Source organism: Oncorhynchus gorbuscha, linkage group LG06 (genome assembly GCF_021184085.1).
Source record: "Oncorhynchus gorbuscha isolate QuinsamMale2020 ecotype Even-year linkage group LG06, OgorEven_v1.0, whole genome shotgun sequence".
NCBI classification, from domain to species: Eukaryota; Metazoa; Chordata; class Actinopteri; order Salmoniformes; family Salmonidae; genus Oncorhynchus; species Oncorhynchus gorbuscha.
The window spans coordinates 90,892,155-90,906,494 of NC_060178.1; the positions used below are offsets into that span (position 1 = coordinate 90,892,155).

At 40.2% G+C, this 14,340-nt stretch overlaps 1 protein-coding gene across 3 annotated transcripts; it reads right to left on the reverse strand.

Moving 5' to 3' along the window:
- Window positions 1-703: 703 nt before the first annotated feature.
- On the reverse strand, window positions 704-13,528 carry LOC124038513 (zinc finger and SCAN domain-containing protein 2-like). 3 transcript variants are annotated; one of them, XM_046354496.1, is made up of 7 exons: window positions 12,932-13,528; window positions 8,007-8,110; window positions 7,345-7,447; window positions 6,883-6,986; window positions 2,196-2,292; window positions 1,972-2,071; window positions 704-1,803 (listed from the first exon to the last, which is right to left on the reverse strand). In XM_046354496.1, exons 1-7 carry the CDS (start codon window positions 13,215-13,217, stop codon window positions 1,794-1,796), a joined length of 804 nt encoding a protein of 267 aa, XP_046210452.1. In that variant the 5' UTR covers window positions 13,218-13,528; the 3' UTR covers window positions 704-1,793. The 3 variants fall into 3 exon arrangements, with proteins under 3 accessions (XP_046210452.1, XP_046210450.1, XP_046210451.1); XM_046354494.1 differs by lacking the exon at window positions 1,972-2,071 and having other exon boundaries at window positions 12,932-13,516; XM_046354495.1 differs by lacking the exons at window positions 704-1,803; window positions 1,972-2,071; window positions 2,196-2,292 and having other exon boundaries at window positions 5,275-6,986.
- Between the last annotated feature and the right edge of the window lie 812 nt (window positions 13,529-14,340).

Here is a 14,340-nt window from a genome sequence, read left to right on the forward strand (position 1 = left end):
CATATCCTGAATAAATACAGGTTATTGACACTTCCACTTACGTGGGGTGCTTTTATATTGAAAATGTCAGAAATTCCTAATCGCCTGGTGTGATTAACTGTTGCTGACGAGACACTGGTTCTGCATCCTATTGGATGAGAGCCTGGAAAGTCAGGAATGTGGTGGCATTTCTTAAATTGTTCAAAAATGTGATGTGAGCCTTTGTGGGTTATCATTTTACATGAGTGATTGGCTTGGACGAGTGTTTTTCCTAAAGAGATGTAGTAATTTTTAAAATATTACTAATAGTTGTAACAATCGCTTTTTGTATAGCACCTTTCATATATTGCTTACAGCACATTTGAAATATGAATAATAAAGGTGCAATAGGCAGAAATCACTCCGTCATTTCCTGGTTGCAAAAACAAGAATATTTAGATTAATTTCAGATTGTGACAAAACAAGCAATGCATAGTGGAAAGAATTATTGTACCATTTAAACCGATGTGAAATATTTTCAATAACCAAAAATATATTTTCAGCTGGTTGACGCTGGTGTATAAAACCGAAAGTAAAAAAACTTAAGGACAGGAAGCATAGAACAGATCTACAATGTCTTACTTGCTTTCAATGAGAATGACAAATCTATAACTTCGGTTTCTATGTGAATTTGGTTGTGTCGCTCAAAAAGTTACATATTGCTGCTTTAATGAAGGCACACACAATTTTTTAAAATTTTATTTCCATTAAATTTTGTTTACAAGACCAGTCATCAACTGTGAATGACAAATAGCCTAAAAACAAGTGTTAAGTCAAAATGTTAAGTTGAATTATTCCGGACTAATTGTGTCCATGGTATACACTCAGTGACAATAGAATATCCAGCATTTGAGCAACCTGAAGTGTGTCTCTCTCTGTGAATTATAAGGTTGTGCTTCGCAGCAAACCTCTCCCCAGACTGTATTCAGATGAAGGGTCTTTCTCCTGTATGAACACTCTTGTGTCTGATGAGATTACTTGCATCTGCAAACTGCTTCCCACATAGTGGGCAAACAAATGGTTTCTCTCCCGTGTGGACGTTCTGATGTTTCTTCAGATAAACAGCTTGGCCGAACCTCTTCCCACACTGAGAGCAGCTGAAGGGTTTTTCTCCCGTGTGAACCCGCTGGTGAGACTGAAGATACTTTGGACAAGTGAAACTTTTTCTGCAGAAGCCACAAACAAACCGTTTTTCTCGCTTGCCAACCCCATGTTGCATTTTATGTCCTGCCATGTAGCGTTGAACTATGCCCACCTTGGGCCTAGCTGTGTTCCCTCTAATATTTCCTTGACTGTTAGAGAAACACCTCCCAGCAAGATTTCCAACGTTTTCACTAGTCTCATAAGAGATGCTGTTTTGCGGATGCAAATTATTACTGCTATGATTATTGCTAGATTTATATTTTTCTTCATAGGGTTCAGAATCAAGCATTGCAGACACTGGTTTCACATTGTGAGATTCAACAGCGAACAGCTTGCTTTCCTCAGCTACGGAAGTCTGTTGTTGTTGCTTTGTGTGAGCTTTAACATGAGTGGGGCTAATTTCCTCAGAATAAGAGCAAGCTGGATCCTCAGAATCTGTTTCAGTGCTTCTTGGTGTCCACAAGCCTGAGTATCCCTGCCTCCATACACGGTGTGCAACGTTCGTATGCTGAAACTTCTGGATCGTGCTTTCCCTCTCTCGGTCTGCGTTGATGTGCGGATCATAGTCCTCAAAGAGACCGTCGGTCTGAGTGTGTCCAATCACACCCCTGTCGTCTTCATCAGCACCTGATTCAACACTGCCTATAGAGAGGAAATAATTGATGAAATACACTAAATTGTGGATAATTGCCTTTCCTTGACTTTTGGAGAAATCATTCTAAGATGGGGTGGTATTTTTTAGTATACATAAATCATCCATTCCATACGACTTGCATTTTACATTTTATTATAGGCCTGCATTGCACTTACTCTCCCTGAGCCGACAAAGTGAAAAATCTGTCGATCTGCCCTTGAGCAAGGCACTTAATCCTAATTGCTCCACGGTCGACGTTGAATGGCAGACCATGGCCTTGACCCCACTCGCCGAGGGTGTTTCAGGGAGTGGAATATGCAAAAAAACACATTTTCAATTCACACATGCGTAGTAACACACACTTGTGCATGTGTGAAATAGGACAAATATAAGCACCCACCTTTAATCCTTGAGTCATTCTGTAGGCTTATGGTGTCCTCCTGTCTTTCCTCTTTGAAATCGATGCACTCAGGCTTACTCATCTCCTTCACCATATACTGTAAGGGAACCAGATTCATCCTTTCTTAAAAGCTTTCAATAATATGACGTCTCATAGATAATTATGTTAGTACGGTCTGTATTGTTATAGAGGACGGCCCGCGGGATACCAGACAAGACTACATCGGCGAGTGGATGAACCGCCTCTACCCTCCGTTCTATTGTCGAACGTTCAAGCACTGGAGAATAAACTGGACGAGCTCAGTACGAGACTATCTTATCAACGTGATCTAAAGAACTGTTTCCCCGAGCCATAGCTGACCAAGGACAAAATATATACAGTGCATTCAGAAAATATTCAGACCCCTGGACTTTAACCACATTGTTACATTACAGCCTTATTCTAAAACGGATTAAATAGCTTATTTCCCCCCATCAATCTACACACAATACCCCATAATGACAAAGCAAAAATTGTTTTAGGCATTTTTGCAAATGTATTAAAAATACAAAACTGAAATATCACATTTACATAAGTATTCAGACCCTTTACTCAGTACTTTGTTGAAGGGCCGTTGGCAGTGATTACAGCCTCGAGTCTTCTTGGGTGTGACGCCACAAGCTTGGCACACCTGTATTTGGGGAGTTTCTCCCAATCATCTCTGCAGATCCTCTCAAGCTCGGTCAGGTTGGATGGGGAGCGTCACTGCACAGCTATTTTCAGGTCTCTCCAGACATGTTTGATCAGGTTCAAGTCCGGGCTCTGGCTGGGCCACTCAAGGACATTCAGACTTGTCCCGAAGTCACTGCTGCGTTGTGTTGGCTTTGTGCTTAGGGTCATTGTCCTGTTGGAATGTGAACCTTCACCCCTGTCTGAGGTCCTGAGTGCTCTGGAGCAGGTTTTCATCAAGGATCTCTCTGTACTTTGCTCCATTCATCTTTCCCTTGACACTTGACAGTCAGGCCAAAGAGTTCAATCTTGGTTTCATCAGACCAGAGAATCCTGTTTCTCATTGTCCGAGTCCTTCAGGTGCCTTTTGGCAAACTCCAAGTGGGCTGTCATGTGCCTTTTACTGAGGAGTGGTTCCATCTTGTCACTCTACTATAAAGGCCTGGTTGGTGGAGTGCTGCAGAAACGGTTGAACTTCTGGAAGGTTCTCCCATCTCCACAGAGGAACTGTGGAGCTCTGTCAGAGTGACTATCAGGTTCTTGGTCACCTCCCTGACCAAGGTCCTTCTCCGCCGATTGCTCAGTTTGGCCGGTCGGCCAGCTCTAGGAAGAGTCTTGGCGCTTCCAAACTTCGTCCATTTAAGAATGATGGAGGCCACTGCGTTCTTGGGGACCTTCAATGCTTCAGACATTTTTTGGCACCCTTCCCCAAATCTGTGCCTCGACAGAATCCTGACTCGGAGCTCTATGGACAATTCCTTCGACCGTCATAGCTTGGTTTATGCTCCGACATGCACTGTCAACTGTGGGACCTTATATAGACAGGTGTGTACCTTTCCAAGTAATGTCCAATCAATTGAATTTACCAAAGGTGGACTCCAATCAAGTTGTAGAAACATCTCAAGGATGATCAATGGAAACAGGATGCACCTGAGCTCAATTTCAAGTCTGATAGCAAAGGGTCTTGGTATTTTTATTTTATTAGGATCCCCATAAGCTGTTGCAAAAGCAGCAACTACTCTTCCCGAAGTCCACACAAAACATGACATAATACATAAAATTAATAGACAAGAACTACATCAATTTAAAAAATGTATTAAAAGGCACATGTTGCCTACATATCAATACATACAAACTATCGAGGTGAAATATGGGAGAGACTCTGAATACTTATGTAAATAAGATATGTTTCTTATTTTGAATAAATTAGCAAAAATGTCTAAAACTTGTTCTTGCTTTGTCATTATGGGGTATTGTGTGTAGGTTGAGGGAAAAAAATAATGAATCCATTTTAGAATAAGGCTGTAACGTACTGCATTTTAACTAGGGTGCCTGAAACCGTAGAAAACATTTCTCAGGTAAGAGATAATACATTTGCCACATTATTAGTCATCTACCTTCATAACAGCACAATGCAGTTTTACAGAATCTTAATCTTCTATGCTTGAATGCTCCATCCCTGCAAAATTGTTCAACTCTTTGCCCACGGGACTTTCGCTACATGTAGATGCATCTATCCCACTGGCGGCAATGGAGGTGGTGGAGTGAAAGCCAGCAACAATCTGTACGACAAAGTCCCCCTCCAAAACTGATTATGTTTGGTTAGTACTACTGAGTATTTTCCACCCGTTTATCTGAAACAGGCAGTAAAATTATTCTAGACAGACAGATATATATATGGATATATATATATAGTACAACCCTTATTTTACCAGGTAAGTTGACTGAGAACACATTCTTATTTAAAGCAACGACCTGGCAAATAGTTACACGGAAGAGGAGATGGAGGAAAGTAGGAAGGAATGCCTCCTACTGGCCCTCCAACGCCACCTCCAGCAGCATCTGGTCACCCATCAGAGACCAACCCTGCTTAGCTTCTGTGGCAAGCCAGCAGTTGGATGCAGGGTGGTATGCTGCTGGCTGGCCATATACAGTGTGTTGCATTGTGGGCAATGGAAGGGGCAGACTAAAAAGCCAGCAACACTTCCTATTACCTAGCTTTTTGTTCAAATTCATCTGTTTTGTATTCTAGGGGCTATAGTAGTTTTATGGACATACAAAAAAAAATCCTGAACAGTGCAATATTTGTATGTGCTATATATAGAAATGTGTTATTCTTTATTTGATCCTGGAACATGTTTTAAAAACCCAACTTTAATGCAAATGTCACTTAAATATGATTCATTGTTAATGTTTAGACAATTTTCATATATCATGAATAAATACAGGTTATTGACACTTCTACTATTACGTGGGAACCTTTTGAAGATTTCAGAAATTGCATGACCCAGAAGTGCTTCTTTAGGGTTGCTGACGAGAAGCTGGTTCTGCATCCTACTGGATGAGAGTCAAGAAAATCAGGAATGTGGTGGCCTTTTTCTTAATTGTTTATTTCACAAAAACATCAATTTTCAAGGGTAATTCTAAAAAACAATCATGTGTGCAACAGAATACTTATTACAAAAATGTCATAAATGAGCCTTTGCGAGATAGCATTTGACTAGTGATTGGAGGAGTGTTTTTCCTAAAGAGGTAGCATTTCTTACATTAACAATAGTTGTAACTGTTTGTACTGCACATTTCATATTGCTTGAAGCACTTGAAATATTAATATTAATGGACGTACACAAATTATTTGTTGATTCCATTGTTTTTGTTTCGTTATAAGACTACTCCTAAACTGTGAATGACAAATAGTCTACAGACAAAAATGTGTTCAGTCAAAATGTTAAAGTAGAATTATTCATGATCGTGTTCCTGGTACACTCAGTGACAATACATCACCAGCACTTGAGCAACCAGAATGGTTTCTCTATAGGTGAAGTGTAAGGTTGTGTTTCACAGTAAGCTCCTCACCCAGACTGTACGCAGATAGAGGGTCTTTCTCCTGTGTGAACAGTTTTGTCTGAGACACCTCGAGTCCGCAAACCGATTTTCACACAGTGGGCTGAGGATGAGTGATAAACAACTTCAATGATAAGAGTTACAAAAACACTCATTCAAAAGTGTATGGAATACTTTTTGGATGATCAACTCCTTCAGTCGAGCCCCCAATTCATTTTTTTTGTTCAAGCTGGGCTGGAGAACGTTTGGGTATTACATTTACATTTAAGTCATTTAGCAGACGCTCTTATCCAGAGGGACTTACTTTCACTCACTGAAAAGTGGTTGGTAAAATACTTTCTTCTCCATCGTGGACACTGATGTGTCTCTTGAGGTGATTGGCCGATATGAAAGTCTTTTCACACTGTGGGCATCGGAACTGCTTGCATCCTGTGTGTACGCTAAGGTGCACTTTGAGGTGCCCCGACTGGGCGAAGCGCTTGCCGCAGTGGCTGCAGCCGTAGCGTCTCTCCCCCGTGTGTACGCTCTGGTGTCGCTTGAGGTTGCTGGAGTCGGAGAAGCGCTTCCCGCACTGCATGCAGCTGAACGGCTTCTCCCCGGTGTGAACCCTAAGGTGTGTCTTGAGGTTCTTCAGACACGCCAAAGTCTTACCACAGAAACTACAAATGAACCGGTTACCTGCTGTGCCGTCTTGGTTGTAATTCACAGCGTCGTTATTATGACTGTCATGGGAGACCCAACCATCCGTCATTACCAAGGCATTGGATCCAGTCTCCATGCCTTTTCGCACAGTCATGTGAGGCTCATCTGAGGGCAACGGCACCCTCTGTCTATTGTCTCTGTAAGTTACAGGTTGTTTGTACTCAGTTATGGAGCGACTCACCTTGTTCATCGAAAAGGGAAAACTATTCTCTGAATCAGAATTAAGAGGTACAACATCCACATGAGAGTAAGAGCACTCAGGAAGATCAGCCCCAGGACCCTGGGTGCTAAGGGTCCCAAGTTGTCTGGGGGGCTCAAACATCATACAATCAAAGCCTGCATGGTCAAGTATTCCATCACCATCTTCCAATGCTGGGGTTTGAGATCTTTTGTTCACACTCAGGTTTTCATTGTTGTCGGTTTCGCCACTCACCCATTTACAAGAGCTGGCATTCTCCTGTTTGCTGATTGGTTGTGTGGCCTCTGTGACGATGTTGGAATGCCTTTCTCCTCCATCAACACTGTGATTTAAAGCTCCTACAAAATCAACAACAGTATGTGAATCACTATGAACTGGATGCTCATGAAGGTTATCGAATATCACAAATCAGTCAAAGGATGAGCCATGTATAGTCGATATGAAATCAGTTGTACTTATAATTAAATCAATTTATGAATTGTATGCAGTCTAACATTATTGCAATCATTTTATGTGACAATATTAATTCATCATGTTTTTTCCCCAATATAACATTTAGATGTATTCATATTTATGGGAATGGGATAAATGGTACAGCCCAGAACATAAGTGGAGTGAGATGTGTGTAATACAACATTTCCCCCCCCAAAAGGCATAATGAAAACACTTGATTAAGCCCGTTTCCCATTTAATTACCGGTACTCAATCTCTCTCGTTGGTCATGATTGTCCCAGGCTTCTTCCCGCCTCTCCTCTTTGATGGTAGGTGATTTGGGCTTTATCTCATCCAACGCAGCAGGCTGTTGGACACAAGGTTGGGTAAAATCAATTGGGATACAAAATATAATTAAGCAATAAGGCACGAGGGTGTGGTATATGACCAATATACCACGGCTAAGTGCTGTTCTTAGGCACAACGCAACGTGGAGTGTCTGGACACAACACTTAGCCGTGGTATATTAGCCATATATCACAACCCCCCTAAGTGCCTTATTTATATTATGAACTGGTTACCAACGTAAAACAAAAATTTATGTTTTGTCATACCCACGGTATATAGTCTGATACACTATGGCTGTCAGCCAATCAGCTTTCAGGGCTGGAACCAAAGTTTATAACTGGGAATAATCCACTGTGAGAAAATTTACTCTGTACAGTCAGTCATAAAGACAGCTGAAAAAATATGTAACACAAGAACACTAACAGAACAGTAAACAGGTAAAACAGGATCACTTGATTGCAAAATTACCACTAGCATGGGTGGGCTATATGTCATATTTACATTCAGACCCAGGTTGTTTTGATAACCACTGAAGTATTAGGCTGCCCTTTCTGAAACAAGTGTGGACAAATGCTTACCTTTCTCTGTGTGGTAGTCTGTCCAGTGTCACCAGGGGACTTTCCGTCCCTAAACAGGCTGGTGACCAACTGGGAATCAACTCCTCTCCGACAATGTACCTCACCTAAAATTAGCAGACAAGGGAAATTGTTTACATACACAACACATTTTATCAATGGTGTCTTGATAAGTTCATTTCTAAAATGATATAACCAATAAATGTAGCTACTATATGTTCGATAGCACTTGCCAGCTTGTAGTCCTAAAAAACAGAAATTAGTTACCTCTGGTTCTTCAGTCTTTCCCATTGGGGAATGGGATTTTGGGATAAACAACTAAAATAAAGGTCTGAGGTTAACACAGGCTTAGGAGATCTTATATGTTTTGTTCTATGGGATAATAGACAGTTTCAAATCTCCTAAGCCTGTGTATCCCATATACCTAATTTTCTGTGTTTATCCCCAAAAATATATATACACCAATTGCAACTAAATAAATCAAATTGATTACCCCGTAGGGTTTGGCCAATGAGCAGGGTTGCCATGTCTGCGGTTGTCTTGCAAAATTGGGCTACTTTGAAAACGATGTGGGTGAAAATGTATTGGTCGCGGGTTGCAGGTTTTTGGGCTACTTCTAAATTGCATTTCTCTTTCATTATTATTATTTTTTACATTTCACTGTTACCTGCTACTGCTGACAATCAGGTAGTGAGGCAGGCTGTTGTTGAGTGCGTGAGTAGAGTGGTGGAGAGGGAAGGGTGAGCCGGAGTTGAGAGAGCTGCAGCAGGTAGTCATGACAAGTGATGTGAGAAAAACATACTTCTCCCTCATAATTCATATTTGCCTCGTTTGTTGTATCCTGACCGCCCCAAGACCTACCAATCATTACTAGAGACAACACAGGAAAGGTGAGAAACTGAGATAAAAATCATCCAACAGTTTCAGAGAGAGGATCGAACAATGTACTTTCTCTCTGGGTATGTAGCAAGGGCTCGAAATTTAGGTTGTCCCATCGACGATAAAATAAAATGTAGTTCTGAGACGATAGATCCAAAACGCATACAACTACTGTACAATTTTAAAAGCAATGAGACAAATGCGCAAAAAATATCAGAAGGTTTAGTTTAAAATGTTGATAAACTACTCTTTTGTTCACATACGCACAGAAATGCACACGCAGAAGTAGCCTTGAGTACACGTGAATGTTCCAAAATGCAATTAGCAGGAACGCAGTTCTACAAAAATAAAGATATAAAAAAGAAATGCACTGCACATGTGAGCAGGTTTGATGTGACAAAGATGAAAAAAGCAGTTTGAAGTTTAGAACGAGGTGGAATCTAAAGATGCAACAACTAGCTTGGGTTACTAATATGACTAGGATTTTGTCTTCTGGAAAATAGAGAAAGTTGATTTGAAAACCAATAGAACATAGAAATGCTGGTTTCTATGGCATAAGGGCGTTTTTTATAAACCATTCCCTCAACATTTCTATGATCTGATTTTAGATATAGGGTACTTTGAAACAAGCTAAGATATGCCTAAAAAAGGACAACTTCCAGGTTTCAAACAATTACCCTCATGGTTAAATAGTTTCAAAATGCTGACTGCCTCCATTCAGATTTCAAGGTGTGTGCAGTGCGTAACAGGCACTGTCCTTCACTCTCCACTCGTGACCATTTGATCTAAACTAACTGTCCCTGGAGAAAGATATGTCAACAGAATCAAACATTTAAACGTTAATGTGTTAAATATCCTACTTGATAAATGTCAAACATGACTGGCGTTCAGCCTATATAAGTCTCATTAAAGTTTGCCTACATTTTCTATTGTCCCTCATGTCAGCGTCAGTGTGGACATGAGAGGCTGTAGCCAATATGCATATAACCTAGGCGACATTTTTACGAGGGCTAATTATGTATCTACATTTATGTAAAATAGATGGAAATACTATTCCAATTAACTTTTTAGAGGCCATTTTTGTTACGTGAATTTCTGGCTCAGTTGACAGCCCCATTGATCTATTTCGGGAGTAGTCTACTCTTATTAGCCTTTTAAATCACTGCGACCTAGGTGAATGACTTAGGTCCTAGAGTATGCCCATGTTGTCATATCAATGTTTATTTTTTAAAGTATTTTATTATGAGACGTTCATCTTCAGTTTGGGACAGTTTAAATTGCACTTCCGGATGATTCTGGGACAGTGATGAAAAAGGTTAGTCGAAACTAGCCGACTCAATTAGACAATTAACGATGGAGTTGAGCAGCAACTAGTGTGGGCGGACTGGAGCTCCGATATCACATAAAATGAAGTTGTATGAACGACTGATTTCAGCATCCAAAGAAAAGCCCACCCGCAATTAACGGCGCTCCAGGTCCCTCACACTAGTCGCCACTCAACTAATATAACGCATGCTCCACTCTCAAGTTGAACTTGTTGACTGATGCCAAGGCGGAGGCTGCAGTTGCAGACCAGAAGACTGCAGCCAAGGCAGCACTAATCCACACCTGCCCTGTCTGTTGGGTGAGTAGTGTTTGTTGGTACTGTATGTGCTTTTAGGTTCCTCTCCATGTGTAGGCTATTGGACTGGACTGTGTGGTAGTCTATTATATGTGTAGTAGTTTGTTGAATCATATTGCTTAGTTTATCATTTGTGTAAACTTTCAAGTCAATCAAAGCCACAGATTAACTTCCTCCATGTTGTACTTGACCTTTACAGACACAGACCCGAAGACATTCAAGCAGAACTTTGAGTAAGCATCCCAAGTCTCCAATGGTTCCAGTACTGGTTGATGTACAGGCCTAAGTGACCACACACTCAAATGGACCTACAGCTGGGGTAAGATTCTTCCATTATTCACACAGTAGACCATGTGAACCACCATGTTGTCAACAAAATTATGTCCTCAATGCTTAAGTTGTATTGTGTATGGCTCTTTTTGTGGAAATGCTGTGATCAGTCAACGTATTTAATGTGATTCAGACACACAATGACCACAATTTGAAGGCTGTAACAGAGACGGAATGATGTCGAGGGACACGCGCTGAGACCCCGAGTATAACTGGACATGGACCGGATATGTGACAACGACCTAAAAGGGGTGCAGAAGCAAACCATTTTATATTTATTCCATGGTCAACAATCCCTCTAGCTAACCCTTATTCCACATAGCTTTTTTTGCCCCCTGGTCCCTCAACTTTGGACCTCTCCATCTTCTCTATAAAACCCACCCTACCTTCACCCATTTTCCCTATGCTGCTTCTTTCACTTGTTGTTCTCCTGATTTGATGACATCTAGACTCAGTAACACATTTAAAAGTGTTGCTGTGTACTACTGTTTTTGCTACTTTTCACTTGAGTAATGCTGTCCTGCTGCTTATTCTGGGGTTTTGACAATGCAATGTCAAATGTGCTGCTCACAATTGACAGCAGAAAATTGGACCTGTTAAATTGACAAGAAGGGTGTTGATATAGCTGTGTTTAGGCATGGCTACCTTGTTTTGAGTCTTAAGTGCTTTTCTCATTCTATTTGAGTTGACACAGTATTTTATATTTAACCTACCGTAGCCATTTTTTTCTCCATTTGTAACTCAGCCACCATAAATCACAATCTGCTGTTTTACATTGTGTTATTTGTGATGGTCTAATTCCCAAAATGGACAAGCAGAATAATCTGTGCACGCTCGGATAGTAATAATAGTTAATATGGTGCTCTTCGATGTCCCAGGTTTGTGGCATTGAGTAATAAATATTTGTATCTTTACTTCAAGTTAGATGTTTACATGTTATGTATTAAAGACATATGTACGCATTGTTCACTATTTCAAATTTCTTTAAAACAATGTAATTGTTGGAGTTCAGGTGTTTGAGTGACTAGGTGCATTCTTGTCAAATAAATATGCTTATTCATTCATGATTATAGATACATTCAGCAATGAGTTAACCTTGCTTTGAATCTGCAACAGAACATGTCAAGTTGGTTTTGAATTACTTTATGCAGCAGTGCATTCTGACACTATAAATTGAAACAGATTTCACCTCAATCATACAGTTGGCAGAAATTATAAGGGATTAAATTTAGGTCTCCACCGACTGAAGGATTTGTTAAAATAAGGATATGTTGCTAATATCATCTAGTTGGGTAGGTAGCTTGCTAGCTTCTTTTGAAAGTATTCTGAACAAGACAAGACCAAATGCATAAATAAGCCTTAGTTGAATATTAGTTAAAATCTGTAACAGTAAATTACATTTCAAGATTTATTGTTTTGGATCAAGGTTGCTAGTAGTTACTTGCTGACAGCAAATGTGTCTACTAAAGATGATGTAGCGGAACTTGCAGAAATTTGTAGTCTTGCATGTCTACTTTGATGCTAATTAACATTTTCGAATCTGAGAGTAAATAGAGCGGAACATATAAAAGTCACCTTGTCCGAGAGATTTACAGTTTTCAAAACGTCAAGGTGGGAAAGCCTACATGAAACAAACCTTGTTTGTAGTGGATCTAAAATCACCTATGATAATTAATCGTGAAAAAACAGACAAACTATTTCCGTGTTGACCGCTATATTGTATGGGTATTCTGACGTGTCCACTGTGGGGCACTATTCCGATGGGGAAAATTATTGGGTTTTGGGATAAACGTTGAGAATAAGGTCTGAGTTTAACACAGGTTTAGGAGATAATATACGTGTTGGTCTATAATAAAATATCAGCCAGTTAACATTGCCTTTATGCTTTTTTATATTACATAAATGCTTAAATGTTTTAAAAAGTGACTAGCTGATGAAGATACTCATAGAACAAAACGTATAAAATTGTACGCCTGTAGACATTTTCGGCGTCAATCCAAAAAAACTTTACAAAAACGGTATTAATTTTCCATAGGCGGAGTTAGTGTCTACAAAAAGACGCCATTACTATTGCTCTCTATTAGAACGCCAATCTTACTGCTTGATGTCCTTCTCGATTCCATGCCAACGTGAGTTCGAAAGCGACTGTGCGCGAGGATTGAGCTTCCCATTCCCGCTCTCATGGCACTCGCACGAGACACTTTCAGCTCCATCATCCGTAGTTTTCTCCTCAACGCTTCATTCTCCTTCTGCCCTTGAGATATCTCCAAATGCAGGACCGCATAGCCATTGTCAACAAGCTCGCAGATTTCAGCCACGGCCGCGTTAGCTAAAACCTCCATGATGGAGGCCAGCTGAGTGTGAAAGGCAACGGAATTTGCCATTATTGGATCGAAAATGCCCTCAAAATAAGTAATTGTTACTGGGTGAAGTGTAGAATAAATAGGCTGTTGAAGTATAGATGCCAACGCCTCGAAGTCAAATTTAGTGCAGCAAGACTAAAATGTCAAAAGAGTACCGGCAGTATTTCGTCAGCATCTGTCCGTCACTAATACAGACGGGAAGCGATTCAGCGTCTCGACCACAGATACAACGAGCCAGATATTTCACCGGATGTGTAAATGTGAAGAATCCGGGTCGCGTTTCCACTCACTACCAGAAGAAGCCCAGTGTGAGATAATGGCGCGAGATGGATTTTGGCCAACGTTCTGCAAATGTTCTCATCGATTAAACATTTGATCTCCATACAGTCTTCAGTTTCTAAAACTAGAATTTGTAACAGAGTGCTCTGTATAACCCTTTGCGTTGTTTTTGTGTGCAAGGAGAATTGAGATATTGCACACGCCACTTCAGAGTAGGCGTTCCTTAACGCAAATGTGCAAATAATGCTAGAACGCGCCAATAGATTCTCACTAGCTCGTGCTTGGCTCTGCCCACCTCCTTGCTTGTTCTTCTCACGATGATTCATTTTTCCCTATTGGAAACGACAGGCTCTGGTCTATCTTGGGGTAGTTGATCTATCTTGACGGTCTCGTCAGCAACATTATAAATGTCACGTTACTTCCGGAATTTAGGACATTTTCAAAATAAACGTCCTCCACGTAATAGTATAAAATTATAATTAACCTGTATTTATTCATGAAATGAAAACGTGTCATTAACAATGATACATATTTGTTCATATTTAAGTGATATTTGCAACACATTTGGGTTAAAAAATATTTTCACTTTCAAATGACCCAGTGCTGTCAATGAATGAATGTATCCTAGAGGTAGTTTGACCATACATTTTAACTGACACATTTGATAAAATTGGTGACTAGTGATGGTGTACCTATAGCCTGTTTGATATTTATTGAGAATGAATTGTAAATAAACAAGATTTTCGTTTTGACTAAATGTTTGCTTATGACGTCAACGCATAAGGGCACCAGTATGGAAATACTATAACAATATCAGTTGTGATTCTTGGTACCTACATTGCAACTGAAGTTTTCTGTGAAGCCT

Excerpts from the sequence above, each read along its gene's own strand:
- LOC124038513 (XM_046354494.1), bottom strand. The coding sequence starts at position 13,217 with ATGGCAAATTCCGTTGCCTTTCACACTCAGCTGGCCTCCATCATGGAG. Across the intron at positions 7,448-8,006 it reads AGACTACCACACAGAGAAAG|CCTGCTGCGTTGGATGAGAT; the intron begins GTAAGCATTTGT and ends TGTGTCCAACAG. Across the intron at positions 2,293-6,882 it reads ATGCCAGCTCTTGTAAATGG|TATATGGTGAAGGAGATGAG; the intron begins GTGAGTGGCGAA and ends GTTCCCTTACAG.